The 21,958-nt window shown below is 47.6% G+C and overlaps 2 protein-coding genes across 5 annotated transcripts; one reads left to right on the forward strand and one right to left on the reverse strand.

Annotated features, from left to right (window-relative positions):
* Window positions 1–2,236: 2,236 nt before the first annotated feature.
* Ppp1r3d (protein phosphatase 1 regulatory subunit 3D) lies at window positions 2,237–5,518 on the reverse strand. The gene has a single exon (XM_052724416.1). It carries the CDS (start codon window positions 5,233–5,235, stop codon window positions 4,396–4,398), a length of 840 nt encoding a protein of 279 aa, XP_052580376.1. The 5' UTR covers window positions 5,236–5,518; the 3' UTR covers window positions 2,237–4,395.
* Window positions 5,519–5,601: 83 nt separating this feature from the next.
* Fam217b (family with sequence similarity 217 member B) lies at window positions 5,602–17,105 on the forward strand. 4 transcript variants are annotated; one of them, XM_052724413.1, is made up of 4 exons: window positions 5,602–5,727; window positions 9,426–9,540; window positions 10,297–10,382; window positions 12,911–17,105. In XM_052724413.1, exons 3-4 carry the CDS (start codon window positions 10,357–10,359, stop codon window positions 14,028–14,030), a joined length of 1,146 nt encoding a protein of 381 aa, XP_052580373.1. In that variant the 5' UTR covers window positions 5,602–5,727; window positions 9,426–9,540; window positions 10,297–10,356; the 3' UTR covers window positions 14,031–17,105. The 4 variants fall into 4 exon arrangements, with proteins under 4 accessions (XP_052580373.1, XP_052580372.1, XP_052580374.1 ...); XM_052724412.1 differs by having other exon boundaries at window positions 5,608–5,745; XM_052724414.1 differs by lacking the exon at window positions 5,602–5,727 and adding an exon at window positions 6,350–6,485.
* Window positions 17,106–21,958: the final 4,853 nt, after the last annotated feature.

The raw sequence follows: 21,958 nt of genomic DNA on the forward strand, positions 1-21,958 counted from the left end.
AACTTGAACTTGAGATCCTCCTGTCCCGGCTTCCCAAATGGCTGGAATTACATGTAGGTCCAGGGAGATCCTAATTTAAAAAAAAAAAAAATTAAACAATGTATGCAGTTGACAGGCTTATATTGAGTATTCAAGACATTTAGTTTGCAATGTTTTTTGAATTGTTTATACACATAAGTTTATACACATATAATACAAAATGTAAGATCAGAGCATGTCAGCCTCACGACCCGAGACTTGCATCACTGTCTTCACACTCTGCTTTCTTGTAATAGACTTACCATCTTCCATGATGCAATCTAGTGGTTTCCCAACCAGCAGCTTGTTAGGAGAGGCACAAACATGTCTTTAGACAGTTACATGAAGGAACAAAGTATATCACTCCTGTTCCGAGGCTTTTGTCACCTCAACCCAAACCTAGGCTTATCTGGGAAGAAGGAATCTTAATTGAGAAAATGCCTTCATAAGATTGTCCTGCAGGCAAGTCTGTGGGGTATTGTCTTAACTAACAATTGATGTGGGAGGGTCTAGCTCACTGTGGGCAGTGCCACTGCAGAACAAATGATCCTGAGTTCATAAGAAAGCAGGCTCAGCAAGCCATGGGGAGCAAGCCAGTAAGCAGTACTCCTCCATGGGTTTTGCTTCAGTTCCTGCCTTGAATTCTTGTCCTGACTTCCATCAGTGATGGGCTGCAATGTAGAAGTAGAAGGAAACAACCCTTTGCTCCCTGAGTATCTTTTGGTCCTGATGATTTATCACAGTAATAGAAAAGTAAGACAACCCATTTATTCTTACCCTAAGTGGTTTTACTTAAAGGTTTTAAACTGTGGTGTCTGAAAGAAAATCTTATCAGTCATTATCGAAATTTGGTTTCTGGTCACATATGTTCTCTGCAGGGCCAGAGTTCAAACCTCTGGCCTTGTCTGTGTTAGTCAAGCTAAGAGATGCATCCCTTCACCCTTTTCAAGTAAATTTAACTAGCTCTTATTGGAAACAGGTTGTGGGTCATATCTCCTGGCAGAAAGATCATGGAGCTGGATAGCTGGTTTAACGCTGAATTTGAGGCCGGCTGGCTGTGGAAGAGCCTCTCTTTGCAGCTAAGAAAATGGGGGTTATTATCAACCAGACAGCACGACTGATTAATTCCAAACACACCAAGAGTCTAGCATCTTGGCTGAGCAAATAAGACAAGGCATGCTGAATGCCAGTTTCCTTCCTCCTTAATGGATGTAAAACTTTGTACTTGGTGGAGAGTTTCAGTGCAGGCCGGGCTCCACAGGAGTCACAGAGGAATTTAAGAGAAATACAATTACCACAGCCCCTGAACTCTGACCTACAGGGTAAGATGTTTTACTTTTATAAACACACACTGCTGTACAGGACTATCCTCCAAGCCAAACTGCTGCCATCTTCATGCTAAACATCACCCCAGCTGGTCTTGTTGATTGTTGACCTTTCTTCTTGAAGGGGTAGGGGGACAGGGAGAGTGACAGGATCCTCGCCCGAATGCAGCCCACCACCCCTCCAAACCAACTGTATGAAGTTCTGCCCGCCACCCCTCCTAACCAACTGTATGCAGTTGTTCTGCCCCAATTGCAATGGCCTGAGTCTCTGGGAAGGGATAGAGCAGCAGTTCTTGACCTGTGAGTCGTGACCCCCACATATCAGATATCCTGAATATCAGATATTTACACTATGACTCATAACAGTATCAAAATTATAGTTATGAAGTAGCAATGAGATAATTTTTGGTTGGGGGTCACCGCAACATGAGAAACTGTGTTCAAGGGTCACAGCGTTAGGAAGACTGAGAACTACTTAGGCTAGAGGTTAAGGGTGGGGAAGGATTATGGGAGGGAATCTATCTGCACAGACCTGGGGACTCTTCATCACTGCTGGGTGCAGATCGCCCCGTTTGACTCCTTTAAGGCCACCCCCACCCTGCCATAGCCCCTTACCCATTGCTCCAAAATAAGCCCAATGAGTGAACTCTGGCAAAACTGTAGTTTGCCTTTTTATTGGGATAGGAGGAGGTGTGGTGGATTTTAAGTCTCCTCAGAGAAGGTGTTTTAGCAACACACATACCACTCTGCTACAGATGCAGGAGTCCCTTCAAAGAAGGCCCAGTACTCATCCATTTCTGGGGAAGGATAGGACTTCCGTGTGAAATGATTTAAACACCAAGATGTTCCAAAACTTTGTCTTCTACAAGACACGCACCAGCTTAACAAAGGGACATTTTTACACATGTACTTTAATATTTAGGCTTGAGTAAAATAATTTTAAGTGACAGGCAGTAAAATACATTTGGGGAACAACCCAACACAGTGCACAATCCACACAATTTTAACATCTCAACAGTCTAAGTGAGTCTTAGGGTCAGAAAGTTCACCCTGAAATGTCTTACAGCTTTTATTCATTTTTTTAATCAAGCAGAACCGTCTTTAAGCTTTAGATTTCAAATTGTTGGTATGTCTTAAAAGGCACCTTAAGGTTCTCTCAATTTTGATGATATATTATTTACTTTTCTGTAATTAGACCCTTTGGACAAGTGATTGGCTTTCCCATGGACTGTAAAATTCTCTCCGTGCTTTGAAGCAACAATCCTCCAGACAAGTCTACCTTTTACCTGAAGAGTCTGGACCATTATCTTGCATTCTGGACAGGGGCCAAGGACAGAGTAGCCATGACCCCTGGGGTTTGCTGACCTAATTGGACAGTTCCATTAAGCAGCAGGAAACGCCTCTGGGCTCCTCTCACTCTTGAATGTCAATGTAGTGCAGAGTCCTAACAGCCAAAGGCTGTGTCGCCTCATTGTGGAATTTTAAATCAAAACTTGTCTTAGTCCAGAAGGTACCAGAGAAAGCCAACACTGTTCTTGGAATTTTAAAAGGCAGAAGTTTCAAGTATCAAAACCAAACAGGTTAAAGGGTAAAATACATCTTTTCCATGCTGATTTAACAAACATCAATACTCAAACACTCACTGGTGACAGATGTCACCAAGTCCATCGTAGGACTTCCACTGTCTCAAAAGCAAAAGTCACACCTGGGAGGTCTTGTCCACCTCAGTCTGTTTTGCCTCAGTTCTAGCACCCGCTGTCAGAGAGGCCACAGCTCAGCACCAAAAAAGATTTGCCAGCCCCTCCACAGGGGGTTCTAAGCAGCAGGGACATCCGGCAAGAACAGTGAGTGGTCTGGACAAACTCGGAGGTTCTGGTTGTTGTTGTTTTTAAAAGCATTTAACATTTTAAAACTGGGAAATAAGCCCATAAAAATGTTAGCAACTTTCCTAACTGAAGGCACAAAGAATAAAGTGGCGGGTAGCTGTGAGACCTGGCATAACTGTACAATTAAAAACCCATTAGGTGTATAAAAATCTGTGAATTGTCTTCCTCCAAGCCCTGGCTGTTTCTGAAAACACCATCCAGATTCATTTGAAAGTTGACTTCCAAAATAGGAAGGCTGGAATCTTCCCATACTTAGAAATAAAAAGTCATCTCTTTCGTGGAAAAGGTCACCGGGAAGGGCACTCCTGCCTGAATCCCTGTGGCCATTTGAAAACGGAAATAACTTAAGGCAAGATCTTTTCAAAGGTTCAGGTAGTTTCAAACCTAAACAGAAAATGGCCTGTTAACGAGCAGACCCAGTACCAGACCAGAAGACAAATACATGAACGGTAGTCCCCGAGAAAGCACTGTTTGGGCCAAGCAGCATGGCTGGAAGCTTTTCAGTCCACTCCTCCCCAGCTGTTGATGTGGGAGGCACTGCCTAACCAGGGCAGCCTCGAAGCCCAGAAATGGTTGTGTGATGACAGATGAGCTGTAAGTTTCTTGACTATTAATAGTTCTTACTGTTGGGAGGCTACAAACATTGGCAAGCAAACATGGTCTCAGGTTTTTAACCATCCCAGGGTAGAAATGCCTCGAGGGACCATAATGTAGGCCACATTGTGTGGGTGCAGACAGACAACAGGCCTTCTTTAAGCTTACTAAATCTAGAGTATTCCTGAAAAGGCATCCACTACGGGTGGAAGGCTAACTTCACAATAATAAATAATGCCTACTTGTGTTTAGACACATTGAGGAGACATGCAAAAGGCCATCCTTGCAAAACACCGACCTGGGTCCTCCTGAAATTAAGGACAACAATCCCATGCATCTACCCTCCCACACCCTTCCCCCAAACACACTACACAGACTCCGGTTCCTCTGGCCACCAGGCTCTCCAGACAATTCATTACAAGACACGACAGGCCACTGCTGCAGGGCTTCACGGCAAGAAATGAGACCAGACTACTGGGAAGGAAGAGTGGGGTGGGAGGCGGCCACTCAGAGATCAGCACCCGTGGGGACGGGGCTGCTGAGACGGACGCTCCCAGTTCAAGACCAGCAGCTCAGATGAAGTGGATCCAGCTCTCTTCGCACTCCCCGCGCGGCATGTGCAGGGCATGACTACGACAAGTAAGGCTATAGTCGCGACCATCGTTGTTGTCCCAGTACTCAGCGCCAGCCACACGGTAGCGCAGTGCGAAGAGCACGTGGGAGCCGAGCTCCAGGAGGAAGGGTGGCACGGGAAAGCCGAAGGCGAAGATGTCCTCGGTCCCCTCGGCACCCGCAGGCCCTCTCCAGCGAGCCACAGCCTCATGCTCACTGCGCCAGCCAGAGAAGGTGTAGCGTACTGCCACCTGCTTCTCGAAGGCCACGTTGCACACGCGCACTGTGCCGCTGATGCCCAGGTCCGAACAAGTGACACGTTCCAGGCACACGAGCTGCCGTGCCAGGCGATCTCCGAAGCCCGGGGCTTCGATGGGCGGTGGGAAGTCGGGAACCAGGCACTGCAGCTTGAATTCCAGCTCCTGGCTGCTGCAGCACAGGTCCGAGTTGATGGACAGGCGCGACAGCACGTGCAGCGGCACGGACGGGTCGTCCCCTGCGTTAAACACCTTGACCTGCGTCAGCTCCAGGCCCAAAGCGTCAGCGAAGCGCACACGGAGCTGCCGGTTGCAGCCGGCTCGGCACGCAGCGCCGGGAGCTCCCGCAGCCTTGGCACGGCGCTCGGGGGAGCTGGGCAGCGAGCGCGAGCGCCGCTGGATGATGGGCTGCAGCCGAGGGTCGCAGCCCGGGGGTCTGCAGGGTTGCGGATCCAGCTCCGAGAGGCAACTGAGGCTCCGTGGCGCCGGTTTCCGTAAACCCGGGGTTGGGGGCATCGGGGCAGAGCCAGGACCTCTTGACATGGCCCAGCCGGGGGCCAGGGCGGGAGTCCAGGCTGCACAGCCTCTGGGAGTCCCGAGGCGCCGCACCCTGCAGGGAGGCTGTGTGCTCGCGGCCTGGCTCGGGTCTCAGCGGCGGACGATCCCTTAGGGCCGACCGCACTCTCCAGGGCGGCTTCCCGGGGCGATGAGCCCTGCGGGGTGGCGCCTGCTTCTCCCTGCTCTTCCTGGCGTTTACGGGAAGGCTGGGGAGTCCCTCCGCCCCGAGCCCCAAGACTCAGCCGCCCGCAACTTCTCTAGGCGCAACTTCCCGGCGCGCCCCCGGCGCGGGGCCCCGCCCCTCGTGACGCCGCCCGCGGGCGCGTCCCGCTAGCTTGCCCCGCCGCCCCGCGTCGCCCCACGCTGCCTACCGGAACCCCGCTGCCCGCGCCAGCCCGGCCGCCCTCACCCGCCCAGCCGCAGAGCGCAGCAGCCACCCTCGGGATCCTCGTCACGTGCGCTCAGGCCGCGGAGCAGGTCTGCTGGGCTTCCTTGGTGCGTGTGCCCGCGCGCTGCACCCATCCATCAGCGATGGTTTCTGCAGCAGCCGAGGACGCGCTGGGTGCTTGCTGCAGGGCCTTGGGCTGGAGGAGTACCGGGTGGGGGCGGGACAGAGTCCAGCCTAGTTTGGCCTGGCGGCGAGCTGGCCCAAGGATTAGGGTGAACGGCCAGCCAGCCAGCTCTGGTCACCTATCTCCAGCAACCTGGACCAGCGGCCAGACCTGGAGAAGCTTGCAGCTGAGGGAAGCATCTTGCCCACACCTCCCCACCATGCTGTGCCTCCCCATTGGCCAGGCAGCCAGTTCCCTGGGGAGGAGGTGGGGGACGTTGCTTCCGTTTGCCGGGCTTGCGGCCAGAGAGGAAGACTGGGAACAGGGGCTAATAATTGTGCAGCTGCCCGAATCCAGCTTCTGGCTCTTGAGGAGCATTTTTGTAGCCAGAATTTCTTGAGCTTTAGTTTTGCTGCTATGCAAGCTGAAACCACCCGTTCTCTGCCCCTTCATCCCCACCCCCACCCCCCACCCCCGTCTCTCTGCCCACCCCTCCCCCGCCCCCATTCACCACCCCTGCATCCTGATTGCACTTTTACTTCTCCCAGGAACTTCACACACACATAACTATGTGTCGAGTTTGTCAGGGAGATGAGGGGCCAGGATGGCATCACACATTTAAAGAGCGCCTGGGTCAGAAATTCCTTCTTGGTTTCTTTGCCACTTTACAGCAGAAAGAACGAGGTAAAGAAAGAGGGTGGCCAACGAACATTTTCTGCGTCTAAAAGGAATGAAGCCTGTTGATTGTGGGCTCATTTAACCATAAAAGGCCATGATAGGATTTTTGTTATCTTCACATGCAAACCTAAAAGTCTTGCATGATTGTGGTGGCTGAGAAAAATCTCCCCAGAGCCCACCTCTTTCCCATTTGGTAGAGGCTGGGGTGTTATGAGAGAAAAATGTTCAGTTTCTTAGGCACAATCTTTCAACAGGCCCCTCAAAAATAACGGCAATTATGACTACCTGTGGTGTGGGGACCTGGGCTTCATAATGAGACAGCATATGATCTGTAATGGGAGTTAATACACTGATGGTTTTTTACATTAAAATAATTTGCATGTGTATGTATACACACAGGTGCTCTGGGAGGCCGAGGTGGGGTGGCTGCCTGGAACTGGAGGTACAAGCCCTTGTGAGCCACCCACATGGTGCTGGAAGCTTACCTGGGGTCTGCTGGCCGTATGACAGAGAAGTTAGAAGGATTTAGAGGGTGCTTCCCCACTAAAGTTTTATCTTTGTGGGATGAGGGCCTCGTGCACAGTCTTTGTATATTTTAGACTGTCTTGTATTACTGGATGAGTGAATGAATGGACTTGGGAGCTTTAGGGTAAAAGGCAAATTTAATTGGCATCATTTCCAAGGAGTGAGTGTGTGTGCATGTGTGTAGGTGGGGGTTCAGGATCCATTCACAACACTCAATACTGTGGTCTTATATTTAATAGACACGGGGTAGGAGTGTAAGTGTTCCCAACACCCATGTCTTGTTGCTAGAGTTTTCCTGCCTGGCCCACAGTCAGGACAAATCTCTCTCACCCACCAGTCCCAAGCCGCTTAAACCCGATCAAATAAACACAGAGACTTATATTGGTTTCAAACTGTATGGCCGTGGCAGGCTTCTTGCTAACTGTTCTTACAGCTTAAATTAATCCATTTCTATTAATCTATACCTTGCCACGTGGCTTGTGGCTTACCGGTACTTTACATCTTCCTTATCCTGATGGCGGCTGGCAGTGTCTCCCCTCCCAGCTTCCTGTTCTCTCAATTTTCCTCTCTGTTAGTCCCGCCTATACTTCCTGCCTGGCCACTGCCAATCAGTGATTTATTCATTGACCAATCAGCAACACATTTGACATACAGACCATCCCACAGCACCTCCCCTTTTCTTTTCTTAAAAAGGAAGGTTTTAACCTTTACACATCTCCAAAGTCAGCTTGGTATATTTGGGAATTTGGGCGTAGCTTCTCTTACTACTTCCTGCTGGAGGGGGGCGCTGTATCTTCTGGGGAAACAAAGAAAATTTTAGGATCATGGAGTAGTCCGTGAGGCTGTATCATCTGAGCCAGTTGCCTTGAAACGGTTCTGGATGTTGGATCATCTGGGCCATGGTGTCATCGGAGACCTTTCAGGTGGTCTTGGCTGGTCAAACCTGATGTGTCTTAATCTGGAACAAATCCATAGCCTCTTGCTTTCTGTGGAAACAAAAGAGACTCTTTTCCAAAGCAACATATCCTTACATCCAAAATTTGAAGTCAAAGTATCTTTAAAATATACATACTGGATTAACTCAGCTTCCTTTACAATCAAATATCTCTCTGTAGTTAAGAATCCCAAAGACAACACAATCCAGACTCTCTGTGTAATAGTCATCTCTACATGGCTTATTTTTTTATATTAATTTTACTGTCTCTTTAAAGACTTTATTTTTTAAAACCATTTATTTGTTTCTATACTGTATATATCACCTTTTTTGTCTCTTTCAAGCCTACGTATATTTTACACACATTTTAAACAATTACATCTGAATCTGTCTTATTGTGAATCTATTGCTTTAAGCTGCAGCAGCTGTGGCTGCTGGCTCCGCCCACCTCAGCTTCCCAACATGGCGTGGTACTTTACCATCAGCTCTGGGAGCTATCGTGGGTCTATGCTTTTATCCAAGCAGCGTGTAGCCCAGAAACCTCTTTTTTTGTTTTGTACTAGCAAAGGCTAAATCCACAATGTAGCTTAATGTGCCACTTGCAGAGGCCTCATTCCCGCCATACTGCAGGTCGAGCACGTACGCCAGCAACCCGCCAGTAGCTCAAACCGGCAGCTGCCGCTCATTTGAGAGAGACAATTAGGAAGCTGTTTTTAGCTCCGTTTTAGAATCTTTTTTTTTCTCAGGTTTTAGGTGGAAACTCTTGCCACCACGTTGGACGCCATTTGTTGCTAGAGTTTTCCTGCCTGGCCCACAGTCAGGACAAATCTCTCTCACCCACCAGTCCCAAGCCGCTTAAACCCGATCAAATAAACACAGAGACTTATATTGGTTTCAAACTGTATGGCCGTGGCAGGCTTCTTGCTAACTGTTCTTACAGCTTAAATTAATCCATTTCTATTAATCTATACCTTGCCACGTGGCTTGTGGCTTACCGGTACTTTACATCTTCCTTATCCTGATGGCGGCTGGCAGTGTCTCCCCTCCCAGCTTCCTGTTCTCTCAATTTTCCTCTCTGTTAGTCCCGCCTATACTTCCTGCCTGGCCACTGCCAATCAGTGATTTATTCATTGACCAATCAGCAACACATTTGACATACAGACCATCCCACAGCAATGTCTGGCAGCTCACAACTGCCTGTTACTCTAGTTCCGGGGGGTCTGATGCCTTCATCTAACTTCTGAGGACATCCACACTTACATGTGCGCATTCCCCTACCACACACATCTAATTTATGATAAATACTATCAAACTGTAGACATACAACAATATCCTCTCCCATTTCTCATTTCATAGTACAGAATTCTGAGCCACTGCACAGTCAGAGCCTCAAGGTTTCAGTGTGGTACAAATACTTAGATCAGAAACACAGGGACAGGCACCCCGATTGCAGTCGGTACTCACCACCAATGTTCTGCTGTTTCCAGTTCCGGTGGCTCGAAGTCCTTTTCAAAGATAAGGAGAATAAAGAAGTCACCTCCCCAGCTGTCATCATCTGGCAGCAGATTGAGCAAGACTCTTCTGAGCACTGCAGAGAAGAAGGTGATGTAACTTTGAGAGGAAATCTTGCTTAGATTTGTCTTGGTACTCTCTTGTTACATGCTTCAAGTGTGTGTGTGTGTGTGTGTGTGTGTGTGTGTGTGTGTGTGTGTGTGTGTGTGTTCTGTTGCGTTATTTATATAATATTTAAATTATTATTATTTTAAAAACCACTAGAGAGGATGTCAACATACCAAATGAATAGTTTCATTCAAGTCCATTCCAGTGAACCAGTGAATTTATTGGGGTCTCTTAAAGGTATATGAGTGACTTAAAGGCAGCTACATTACCAATATTCCCACTCCAGCATGAGGGACAACTCAAAAGAGTAGCATCCCTGGAGTCCCCACCCCAGGGAGCCTTCCACCTCCTGTGACCTCTGCCACTCCCTGAGACCACATGCTGTTGGGGAAGTAGGTATGACATGCTTTTGGCAAGGGCGAGCCGGAGACGGGAGAGGGACTCTCAAGTGCAGGGCTGACAACTTTCCTCTCCAGCGCCTTCCGTGGGGAAATGTTGATAAGCTCTCTCTTTTTAGGGTGTTCCATGACTTCTTTCTACTAGGGAGACTAATAGGCCTGACCTTACAGATGTCTCCTGTGGATGATCAGTTGTTCTGAGTCAAAACAGTAACAGTCACGTCATGCCACGAGGATAGTTCTGCTACTGTGTGTGTATTATGTGAGTGTGCGCATACTCCTGCACAGGCATGTGAGTTCACGGTACTTTCTGATCAATAATCTGTATTTTTTTTTTTAGACAACCCATCTGCCCTCAGATGATGAGCAGCCCTGTGACCTGTTCAAGAAAAGGAATAGGATGAGTGACTGTCGTCAGAAAAGCAGGTGACTGGCTTCCAGACCCTGTCTGGTCCTGCCGCAGCATCCTTCAGTTCTCCCGAGCTCCACCTGTGCTTTGTCTGTGGCAGGAACGAGTAGACAGTGTCTTTAGGCATCATCAGCTGGATTAGCTGCTCTTTGTGGGCTTCCTTCGCACAGAAGGCAGGGAAGCCGCTAACGGCTGGTATGTGTGATGGCAGCTGGTTGTGAACAATTTTTTTTAGAGATTTGTTTATTTTTGTGTGTATGAGTATTTTGCATGCGCATACCTTTATGCCTGGTACCTGGGAGGCCAGAAAAAGGCACTGGATCCCCTGGAACTAGAGGTAGAAGTGGCCCTGAGCTGCCCTGTGGGTGTTGCTCTGAACTGCCAAGCCTACTCTCTAATCTATAAACAAAATGCTAACAGTTGTGAATACCTAATGACAGCCGTCTCTTCGTTTGTTCACATTGCCTGCTTGCACTGATCTGACGTTAAGTAAGTGTGAAGCCTTTTCAAATAATTGATGAGTAGTCTAGAGAACACCGCACAGATGGACCTCTCAGCTTCCAGGAAAGTACACTGACCCACTTCTTCTCCCTCAGCTGGCTTCTATCCTAAAGAAGTACTATTAACTTTAGTTAAATAGTGTGTGGCTGGGAAGTAAACCAAAAGGAAGGTATTTTGCCTCCTGTGAGATCCCACCTCAGTTTAGAGTGCTCTAGAAGGACTTCACTGGCCTATTAGAAAAGAAAATAGGTGTTTCCTCTATTCTCTTTGCCGGCTGTTCCCAAGACAGCATTCATCCTGTTTTCCATTTGTGTTGAATTATCATGGTACCACATGACTTTATTTCTATCCTTTTTACATTTTGTGTGTATGTATATGCGTGCATGTGCATGCATGCCACAGTGCATGTGTGTTTAGAAAATATCTTTAAGGAGTTGATTGTCTCCTTCCACCATGTGGGTCTCAGGGATCAAACTCGGGTCATTAGGATTGGGGGCAAATGCTTTTACCTGATGAGGTATCTTGTCGGCCCCTTCTCGCCTTTTAAACACAACTTTTCCCGAGTGTTTCCCACTTGAAAAGATGGTAATAGACGTGTGACTCCTGGTATATGTCGGAATGAACAGTGAAAAACCTACATACTAAAATTTTAGTTGTTTCAGAGTCTCTACTAGTTGGTGGTTAAACAGTGAAATCCAGGCTGGGGATGGCTTAATGGTGCCAGTACTTGCTGGGCAAGTGTGAGGACCAAAGGTCCCTAGAAACTCGTGTAAATGCCAGGCTGATGTATCAGCTCACCTGCAATGCCGGTCTCGGAAGGTAGAAACAGGAACCCCAGAGCAAGCTGGCTGGCAAGACTAGCCATAGCTGCCTGGAGAGATGGCTCAGTGATTATGAGTGCACACTATTCTTGCAGAGGGCCCAAGTTTGGTTCACAGCACCCATATCAGGTAGCTCACAATCTTCTGTAACTCCAGCTTAAGAGGGATCTGATGCCTCTGGCCTCCTCAGGCTCCCTCAGTCACATAATGTGTACATAACCACCCACCCACTAATTAAGAATAATGAAAATAAATTTTAAAGAAAGACTAGCCATATGGATGAGCTCTGGGCTTGATTGAAAGACCCTGCCTCCATGGTTAGGTGGAAGGTTGATCAAGAATGATTCATGACATCAACTTTGGGCTTCATGTGCATGTGCATACATTGAACCATATACATGTGAAAACATGTATATACCCACACATTAAAACTTGAGTTGACATCATATCTATACTTCCCCTAAAATATGTCTATGAAAGGAGGTTTAAGGGTTTATTTCTGAATATTTCTTAAAAGATTTATTGTTGTTGTTGTTTTGTTTTGTTTTAAGACAAGGTAGCTCTGGCTGGCCTTGAATTCACAGAGCTCTGCTTATCTCTGTCTCCTGAGTGTGGGGATTAAAGGCATGTGCTTCCAAGCCCAGTTGCATTTCTGAATATTTTCAAACACTGTTGACCACTAATAGAACAGACCAAGAGTCTTGTTGTTGTTTTTGTTTTTGTTTTTCGAGACAGGGTTTCTCTGTGTAGCTTTGCGCCTTTCCTGGATCTCGCTCTGTAGACCAGACTGGCCTCAAACTCACAAAGATCTGCCTGCCTCTGCCTCCCGAGTGCTAGGATTAAAGGCGTGCGCCACCACCACCCGGCAGACCAAGAGTCTTATGACAGCTTTTAAAAGTGATTTTTTTTTTAAGGTATACCCAATTGCTCTAAAATTATAGGACAAAACACATTGGAAAATGGTTAAGTTTTTAAATGCTCACCTTTGTTGTACAGGTCTATCCACATTTGGGGCATGCATTCTCTACTGGCCCCTGACTAGAGTACAGAGGGAAACTGGATTGCAAACGCTGCTTCTATAAAGCACCTGGAGGCCTCATATTAGTAATGGCTAAAGTGTTAGCAGAAGACTCCTGTTTCTCTTATCAGTGATTAGACTGCAGGTTTGTTTGTTTATTTATTTACTTATTTATTTATTTATTCATTTATTTATTTTTCAACAGTGTGAATGCCGGCTCATCTTGGAATCAAGTACAACATTCAAAGACTTCTGCAGGAAAAAGGCAGAGTAGATCCCACCTGGGAAGCAGCCTCCTTGGCGTCTCCCTGCCTGCAGCAGATAAACTCATGGAAACCATTTCCACGGAGGGAAGACAGGAGCGGACTGTGCTCGGCTCCAGGTACCAGGCTGCCTCTGGAAGCAAGCTGTTCCTTGACTTCCAGTCCATGAAAATCATGAAGGAGGGCGCTGACGAGGACAGTGCAAGTGACCTGTCGGACTCAGAAAGAGTGGCCATCCCTCCTTCCCCATTCACTCCTCCTGACCTCAACCTTCGAGCAGAAGAGATAGACCCGCTTTCCTTCAGTCTTCACCCAGACCCGAGCCAGGCAGAACCTGAACACTGCTACCCTGACTTTCTCCCACCCCCTTTCAACTCCTGGGACCTCCAGGATATGGCTGTGGTTCTGAACACAGAGTGTAGGAGTGAGGCCCTGCCTCGGGCCACGGGGTTCCTTGGGAAGTACATAGACAGACTTCTTCAACTGGAGTGGCTGCAAGTCCAAACTGTGCAGTGTGAGAAGGCCCGAGCCGCCAAGGCGAGGCCCCATGGGGCCTCTGGGGTGCTGAAAAGCCCTCGGCGGGGTAAGCTCCTCACCAGTGCGCTGTCCAAGCCGTTACTGTCCCCAGAAGGGATTCCAAAGCCAGGCCCTTCTCGAAAGAAAGGTTTTCACCTTGAAGAAGCTCACCCCTCTTACTATGCATTTGAGACTTCACCTAGATCTGTAGATGCGCCTGGTCGCCCCAGGCTGTGTTCTCAGAAGCAAGCCCCTGAGTCGAGAATGGAAAAGAAGAAGAAACCAAGTAAGGGTCCCAAGCTTCACCTCGGTGCTCCACCCTGCGCCGAGGGCAACCCTGCAATGGAAGCCAATGGTAACATCCGAATTCCCAAGCCGTCCCCAGTGCTTCTGGACCCAGTGGACTCCTGTAGGACCTCCAGAACACAAGCACACTCAGACCTGAAGAAAAAGGGAAATGCAAATAACTGTGGTCTCCCCTCTTCATCCAGTGAGAAAAAGCTCAAAACTGGTGGAGCAAAGCAAGGCACATATAAGTTAAAGTGACCGCTGAGGTGAAGAGTCTGAAAAGGGGGCTCGCCCCAAAGTGATGGTGAATTTGAATCCATTTGCCATCACTGACTCAAGTAGCCGGCTGACTCTCCAGCTACACCCCCCTTCCCCCGCAACACTTACTTTCGGAGGTCTCAGTAAGGCTCAGTAAGCTGTTCTTGGTAGCCAGTCTTAAGCATTTGAGGGACCAGTAGGTCAGAGTTAACTCATGTGTCTATGACACAGAGGATTGAAACGGCAGTTCCCCTCAGCCATTGTAGAACTGGCCCCAGTGTCCCTGTCTCTGGAGGATGGGAAACAGTGTGTACTGCTTTACGTGAGAGAAACCCTGGAGCCTCACAGAAGAAAGGCCCTGCTGGCTCACTGCTGCCTGGTTTTGCATAAACCCTCAAGCGGAGTTTCTGCTGCTGAGTCTTTGTCTCATCTGCTGCCCACCCTCCTCCAGGCCTCAGGTCCACTCCGCTTAGGATCACATGAGTTTCTATCCTGAGTGTCATTTATCTGAGCCAGTTCCTTGCCAGAGGCAAAGGCATCTAGATTGTCTCTCTGGCGCTTTTTAAAAGGCATTTTAAGTCCAGGGGTAGTGCTGTAGCCTGTTTCCGAGTTCTCTTAACTGAAGTTAAAATCACTGGTAGGTTTTCCAGAGGGAAGGTCAGCAGGCCCAACCACGGTTGCTGCTGTCTGGTGAGGCAAGAAAGAATCGTTCTGGCACCTTAGACCTTTGAGGAACCAAGAGCATTATGTGGGAATACTCAAATATAAATTGTTAAGTTACTGACTAGGGACCCATATCCTGTTGTTCTGGGTCAAAGCTCATAGTCTGTTTCCATTTGTAGGAGCAGGGTTTTCTAATCATGCCTGGGGAGGAGCAGACACATTTGTTCTCTCTCTCTCTCTCTCTCTTTCTCTCTCTCTCTCTCTCTCTCTCTCTCTCTCTCCCTCCCTCCCTCCCTCCCTCCGTCCCTTCCTCTCTCTCTCTCTGTCTCTGTGTGTGTGTGTGTGTGTGTATCTGTGTGTCTGGATACTGTCCCAAGTGTTCTTATCTGCTTGTGGCTTCCTGGCTCTCACATGGTCGTCTTTTCGGCTGCGTTTGAGTCTTATCTGCCCCGGGAGCTTTCCGTCCATGTGTTTCTGCAAACCCTCCCTTGGCTGCAGCTTCTCAGGCAGTGAAACAGCTATTGGACTTGTATGGGGCATCCATGATTCTGTTGTTTTTGTTTTGTTTTGTTTTTTCACCTTTGGGGAAAAGGACCAGGGTAGCTTGTTGCAGTTGGAACTCCCACACAGCCACAGGTACCACAGGTGCCACAGGTGCCACAGGTACCACATGTAATAGCAGAAGGGTGAGAAAGGTTATCCTTAAAAACAGTTGCTAAGGTCAAAATGTCAGGCTCTTATGTAAGGCCTGATGTCAGCCATATCGAACAACACACAAGCTTTTTTTTCTCTAGACTTTCTTTCAGGACTTTATTTTCAGATTCTTTTTGCACTGTCCTCCTGGAGAAAGCACCTTCTCTCCTGCGTTTTTTGTTGTTGTTGTTTGTTTGTTTTTGGTTGTTGTTTGTTTGTTTTGTTTTGCTAGAGACAGAGTTTCTCTCAGTAACAGCTCTGACTGTCCTGGAACTTGCTTTGCAGACCAGGCTGACCTCAAACTCACAGAGATCCACCTGTCTCTGTGGCCAAAATATGTATACTTTGCAGGCAGCCCACAGATGCACTGTCCACACTTGCCCATTGTGTGCACCTTGTTCTGGGAGAACACTGCCACCCTTCACCCCGCCCCACCCCTGAGTGAGGCCCTGTGTGTCCACTTCCCTACTTCTCGGAGCACAGATGATTTTTACCATAACCAGCACCTCTCTTATTCCTTCTCTAGATTTTTATGCAGATCTTTAGGAAGCTTCAGGGCCAGTAAGTGGAAGCACGACATAATATACACATATGTACTTATATGCTCCTTGGAGTAGCACTAACCGACTCCCTTTCCTGTCACATACCTGTGTGGGTGCTCTTAGAGACCCTGACATGTGAAAGTGAAGTTTCTTTTCCCTTGTGGATGTGTGTCTGAGCTGAAACTCACTACTAAGGGATGTAGAGATGGTGCCTCATGCATCTGTTCCCAGCACACTTAATGGAAGTTGACTCCTAATCTGGGGACTAGAATTCCTGTTCCGTGTCTAGATAGCCCTAGAAGTCTGAAGGCGTGACTTTGTTTACCTCTTTGCCTGAGTTGATTGTCCATGTTAAACAGTATTATTGGATAGGACAGAAGTGCTATTTTACAATGCAGTTTGTCACAGTTACAGTGACCGCCGTTAATCAAGCATAGCTTTCTCTATGATCTCTAAGAACATACCCCAAGCAGGCAAGTGGAGAGCATTAAACGCTGAACTGTGAACTCATTCATTTCAAGGCCAAACCAGAGAATCCTGCTACAGTGACAAATCAGTATACTTCTGGAAGCACCTCTCATTTCGGAGATGTTTGCATAGCCCTCAGATCCAGCAAACCCAAGAAGAACGTAAGGAAAACAGTACCTCGGACTTAGTGACACTGTGGGTGGAGAAGGGCCACAAAACACTGTAGGTGTCCACTCATGCCGTGGCTTTGGACTGTTTCCCAGATGACCAAAGGGCCGAAGATCTGTAACTGACTTGAAGGTTATAGAGTTCCTGGCTGTACCAGACTATGGGGGAGACAATAGACATCACTGGTCTTCACAGAGAAGGAAGGTTTGTTCTGATCCTTTGTCTTCTTGGGGTCATGTTCTAGAAGGACCTAAGATCAGCTTCTTACATGGCTTACACATTTTTTTTTTCATTCATATACTTGAACAGTTAAGTAGAAGTCTGAACCTTTGGTGGTACTGTATTCAAAACAACAGTATTTATTGTTTAATTGTGTAATGTAGAAGGTCCTGTGTGAAGTGGCCTGAAGATATTCAGCATGTTCATTTGCTGTTGTAATGATGTATGTTTGGTTTTGTATGTAGCAAAACAGAACTCATGTAAGTTTTTGTGGACTTGGACTTTTTCTTCCTTGAGACTAATTAAACAGAACAAATATCTAGGTTTTTTTAGCTTGGTATGATTTCTGTTTTTTTTTTTTTTTTATTGCAGTTGTCTTTATTTTCTCTGATTATTCCCAAGAATTGCTGAGGATGGGATTCTGTTCCCCTGACCTTCATGCCGACACTGTCCGGGAGGAAGCCCAGCTAGTGCTGCTCGGGGCCTTAGAGACCCATGGCTGTGAACCGCTGTGGAAGGGTGGGAAGGGGGGAGCAGGCTGTGGATTCACTGTGTGTGTTGTCCCCGACAATCCTCCCGCTCCCATCTGCCTGAATTCAGCTGTGCCCACTTGCAAAGGATCACCACAGCTGGGCACTGACTCTTGGCTTCCCTCAGAGGAGGAGGGTGAGGGAGGAGGGTGAGGAAGGTTACGGGACCCTCACTGGAGTATCCAGACAATCCTGACCACGTGGATGCAATTCTGCTCTAATTGTACTTCGCTTGTGGGGAGGGCTAGAGGATACAGGTTGGGAAGGATGAAGGAAGGGACTCCATCTATGCCACCATGGAAGGTAGTCCATGCTGGGTGAAGACCTTCCAGTGTAGCTGCTTTAAGGTTGCCAACACTATTGCCTGCCACCACCCTGGCCCTGTAAGGAAGCCCAATGAACTCATTGGTCCCCAGAGTGAACTCTGGTGGTATCCTACCTTGGAATATCATTGGGACTTTGGGAGGATGGGTAGATATGGTTCGCATCTCTTCCAGGGAAGGAATTTTAGCAACTGTGGCACAGTGAGCTCACACCTTACCTGGGCTTTGGAGGGAAGTCCTGGGAGAGGCAGGGCCTGCTGCAAGCCTTCCCAGAGGCCTTTACACCTCTTCCTAAGCTCACCTTCTGACAGTGAAGTATGTGCCTCTGAAGATGCCAAACTACGACAATCCTGGTGGTGGGTTAGAAACGGTTCTCTGACATTAGCCAAATTAACCAAGTTGGAGATTTAAAAAAAAAAAAAAAAAAAACCAGGCAATGAATGGCGGATATTTTATCGGTTGTTACCTGATCATCCACTAGGTGGCGACCAAACCTTTTGAGACCCTGGATGAATTATTCTTGTTAGTGTCTTCTGATGGAGCACACCTTTGTACTAAAATCAAAAAGGAATGGGAGAGAAAAGAACTGCTTGGCTCCCGACACAAAGCAGGTTCTTCACTTACCTGTCCTCTGCCACCAGAGAATAAATGAACTGTTAGCTGCGATTAACTACAGTGGAGGATTCCCTGGTGCTCCTGGAATGTTCCCTAATCACAAGGCCCTGCCCAGCAGATGTGAAATAACAAGTCATTTATAAAAATCTTCACAGAGAACCCACTTCCATAAACTATCACTCAATATGCCCACCCTTATCCATTCAGTAGTTAAGTAATTAGCAATAACAACACTGTAAATACATGGGGAATGTTCGAATGGATCACTGTGAATGCAATGGGAAGCTTGAGTATTGTAAACTCATAGGGCTTAGGAGTGACACCCTGAAGTGTGGTTCCTTGGTGTGCTCACAGTGCAATAAAGGAGAGGGTTTCATAAGCAAGACCTTTCCGGCCTGATCTCTGCACCCCTTCTCCCTGACGTGAGCCACACAAACTAGAACCTCAAAGCAGCTGGAAACCTGTGAGTACTTCTCTCCCCTTCCACTGCCTTTCTATGCAAGAGTGGCCTGAGAAGATAGTCTCCTGCCCTCAAAGACAGAACCCAAGTAGCCTGCCACATAAGCATTTCTACATAACTGTGCAGGCTTCCTTGACAAAACAATAGGCTCCTGGGTCCTTCTGAAGGCTCCTGGTCAAGGAGACTAGCAAAGCTGTGTGCTTCTGTGTTGCCTGTCTTGTTGCGTGTGTATGCCCTGACCCTTGTCCTGGGTGACCATGGGATCACATATTTCTGCCTCCGCAGGGAAAGCAGTAATGAATGCTTCACGGTAGCTACTGTTAGGCTTCCGAGTTTCATGCCATTCATACTGTGAACCACCCCAGACCCATGGGACAGTCTGCATTTTAATAAAATCCTTGGCACACTGAAGCTGGAGAAGGCTGCCTTTCTGGTGCATAGGTTTGAGTTGCTGCTCTTGCAGTGAGAGGATCTGGGTTCAGACCCCAGCACCCATGTGGTGGCTTGCGATTGTCTGTAACTCCAGTTCCAGGGTAACCAAAACCTCTAGCCTCCCTGGGTACTGCATGCACATGGTGCACTTACATGCATGCAGGCAAACACCCATCTACATACAGTTAAAATAATAAATCTTTTTCCTTTAAAAAAAAAAGAAGTATATCTTCATTCAGAACTTGGTATGGGGAAATGAACTAGAAGCCCCATAAAGCCCCTTCACTCTTTTTAGCCTTCTACCCTTCCCCCACCAAAAACCCTTCAAAACTTACTCTGACAAATGACTGAAGAGTTTACCAACAGTATTGTTAGTATAGAAGTATAAAGGCAAAGGGTGAAAAAGTGGACTAGGCAATGGGTTAGTTGTTATTTAGTTAGTTAGATTGCTTAGTTGGTGAAGCACTTAGACCTGAGTTTGACCCCCCAGCACTTCTATGAAAAGCCAGGCATGGTGGGCACACTTGTAAACCCAGCTCTTGGTGGAGGTGTGGGGGCAGAGGTGGGTGGATCCCCAAAGCTTACTGTCTGTCCAGCCAGCTAGGTGTGGGTAAACATTTTACTTGGAGTGAAGCCCATCCCCCAGTGCTGCAGGAATGAATAATGAGCATTTTCAAACCTTCAAGAAAGTTGAAAGGTGCCCAGCAAGCGCCCACAGGCTTGTTGTGTACATCCCATGGCCAGCAGGTCATCTCATCTGCTCTGGTCCCTCCTGACCATGGCCTCTGAATGCTGATTTCCACTGGGCTCCAGATGCACAGTATCACCCGGGATACAGTGGGCGTACAGTGAGATACACCTTGGGAGCTTGTAACCGTCTCTTGTTGGCCACTGTATACAACAGGCTCAGACTTACAGAGTCATGCCACTGTTATGGAAAGCAGAGCTCTCATTTATGTTTGTGTGTTTGTTTTGTCTATTCTTGAGCTGGGGAGACAGAGCAGTCAATATAAGGACTTGAGTTTGTGGCCAGGAACTCACATAAGTGTCCAGGCATGGGCCAGTGAAATGGCCCAGTGGGTGAAGGCCCGTTCTGTCAAGCCCAATGACCTGAGTTTGATCCCTGAGAGCCAGATAATAGAAGGAGAGAACCAACTCCAACAAGTTGTCATCTGATCTCCACATGTGTACTATGGGCACATGTGTGCCATTAATGAACACATACACATGATAGATAGATAGATAGATAGATAGATAGATAGATAGATAGATAGATGGATAGATACATGTATACCATTAATGAACACATACACAGATAGATAGATAGATAGATAGATAGATAGATAGATAGATAGATAGATAGATAGATAGATAGATATGTGGTGGTATTTTACTTGTACTGAAATGTGATTTTAATTGTATGTTAATAAATAAAGTTGTCTGGGGGTCAGAGCTATTAGAGTCATAGCAAGTGCATGGCGGCGGTGGCGCACGCCTTTAAGGACCTGGAGGGCGGTACATTCGGGCAGTGACGAGGCAGTCACATGTTTGGGTTTACAACCAATGACAAGGCAGAACAGGAAGACTTTAAAGACAGACACACAGGAAGTAGGTCCTTTACAGAGAGCTCTCTTGGCTGGAGAGGATCCCTGAATCAGGAAGGGTGAGGCTCTTAGCTCTGACCTCTTGGCTTTCTTCTCTGAATTGGCTCTGTGTTTCTTATTTTATAAGACCGTTGGTTACATCTACATAGATAGATAGATAGATAGATAGATAGATAGATAGATAGATAGATGATAGATAGATAGACAGATAAATGTAACCCAGTTATGGCGGCCCTAGCCATCCTCGTGCTGGGAAGTGGAGACAGAAGGATCCCTGGGACTTTCAGGCCAGCCAGCCTAGGATAATTAGTGTACTCAAGGCCAGTGAGAAACCCTACCTCAAAAAATAAGTAGGGTGAGGTAGCACACACCTGTAGTCCCAGCAATTGGTAGACAGGGACAGGCAGATCTCTGTGAGTTCAAGGCATGCCTGTGTAGGGCCCTGGTCCCCCGTTTTGAGTAGCTGTTGCTTGCTTGCTGACCTTGACCAGATGTCCTCCCTATGCTGATTCCCTGCCAGTTTCCTTCCTCCTGAATGCTCACCGGAGGTTCCTTGTTTGTGTATCCTGCATATTGGGCATTAACAGCTTAGATGCAAGAATGTAGAACATCGGTAGCAAACTTCTGCCCTCCGGGGTTCTCCCATTGTGCTATAAGGCTGTATTTAAGGCCTCCTCCCTCCTTCAATAAACGGTATTCTGCATTCTGCTGAGGTGAATGACCCGCTGTCTCTTGTCTCTGTTTTTTTGATCCACAACCTCTCGCTCGGACACGGTGAACAGGTGGTGGTAGCGCTGGCGTTACTGCTACGTGCCTGGTCTACAGAATGAGTTCCAGGATAGCCAGAGCTACCCAGTGAAACCATGTCTTGAAAAACAAATAAAAAATAAGGTAGATGGTTCATGAGTGTTGACACCCAAGGTTGACCTCTGACTGCCACACATACATGTAAGTATGCCTGCACACACACACACACACACACACACACACACACACACACACACACACACACCTGCACTCATCTGGACACACACCCACCTCACATACACAGATCTCTTCTTGAGATTTCTTTGGAGTCAAGCTTTACTTGTGACCGTGAGGAGCTGGACATTGAGCTCAGTGATCGACTGGTCACGTGCGGACATTCCTAGACGTCTTGAGCCAGTGGATGTCTAACAGGAGCCATTTTTGAACCACGTTCCTTTACTCTG

Source organism: Peromyscus californicus, unplaced genomic scaffold, assembly GCF_007827085.1.
Source record: "Peromyscus californicus insignis strain IS unplaced genomic scaffold, ASM782708v3 Scaffold_7__1_contigs__length_154581171, whole genome shotgun sequence".
Taxonomy (NCBI): Eukaryota; Metazoa; Chordata; class Mammalia; order Rodentia; family Cricetidae; genus Peromyscus; species Peromyscus californicus.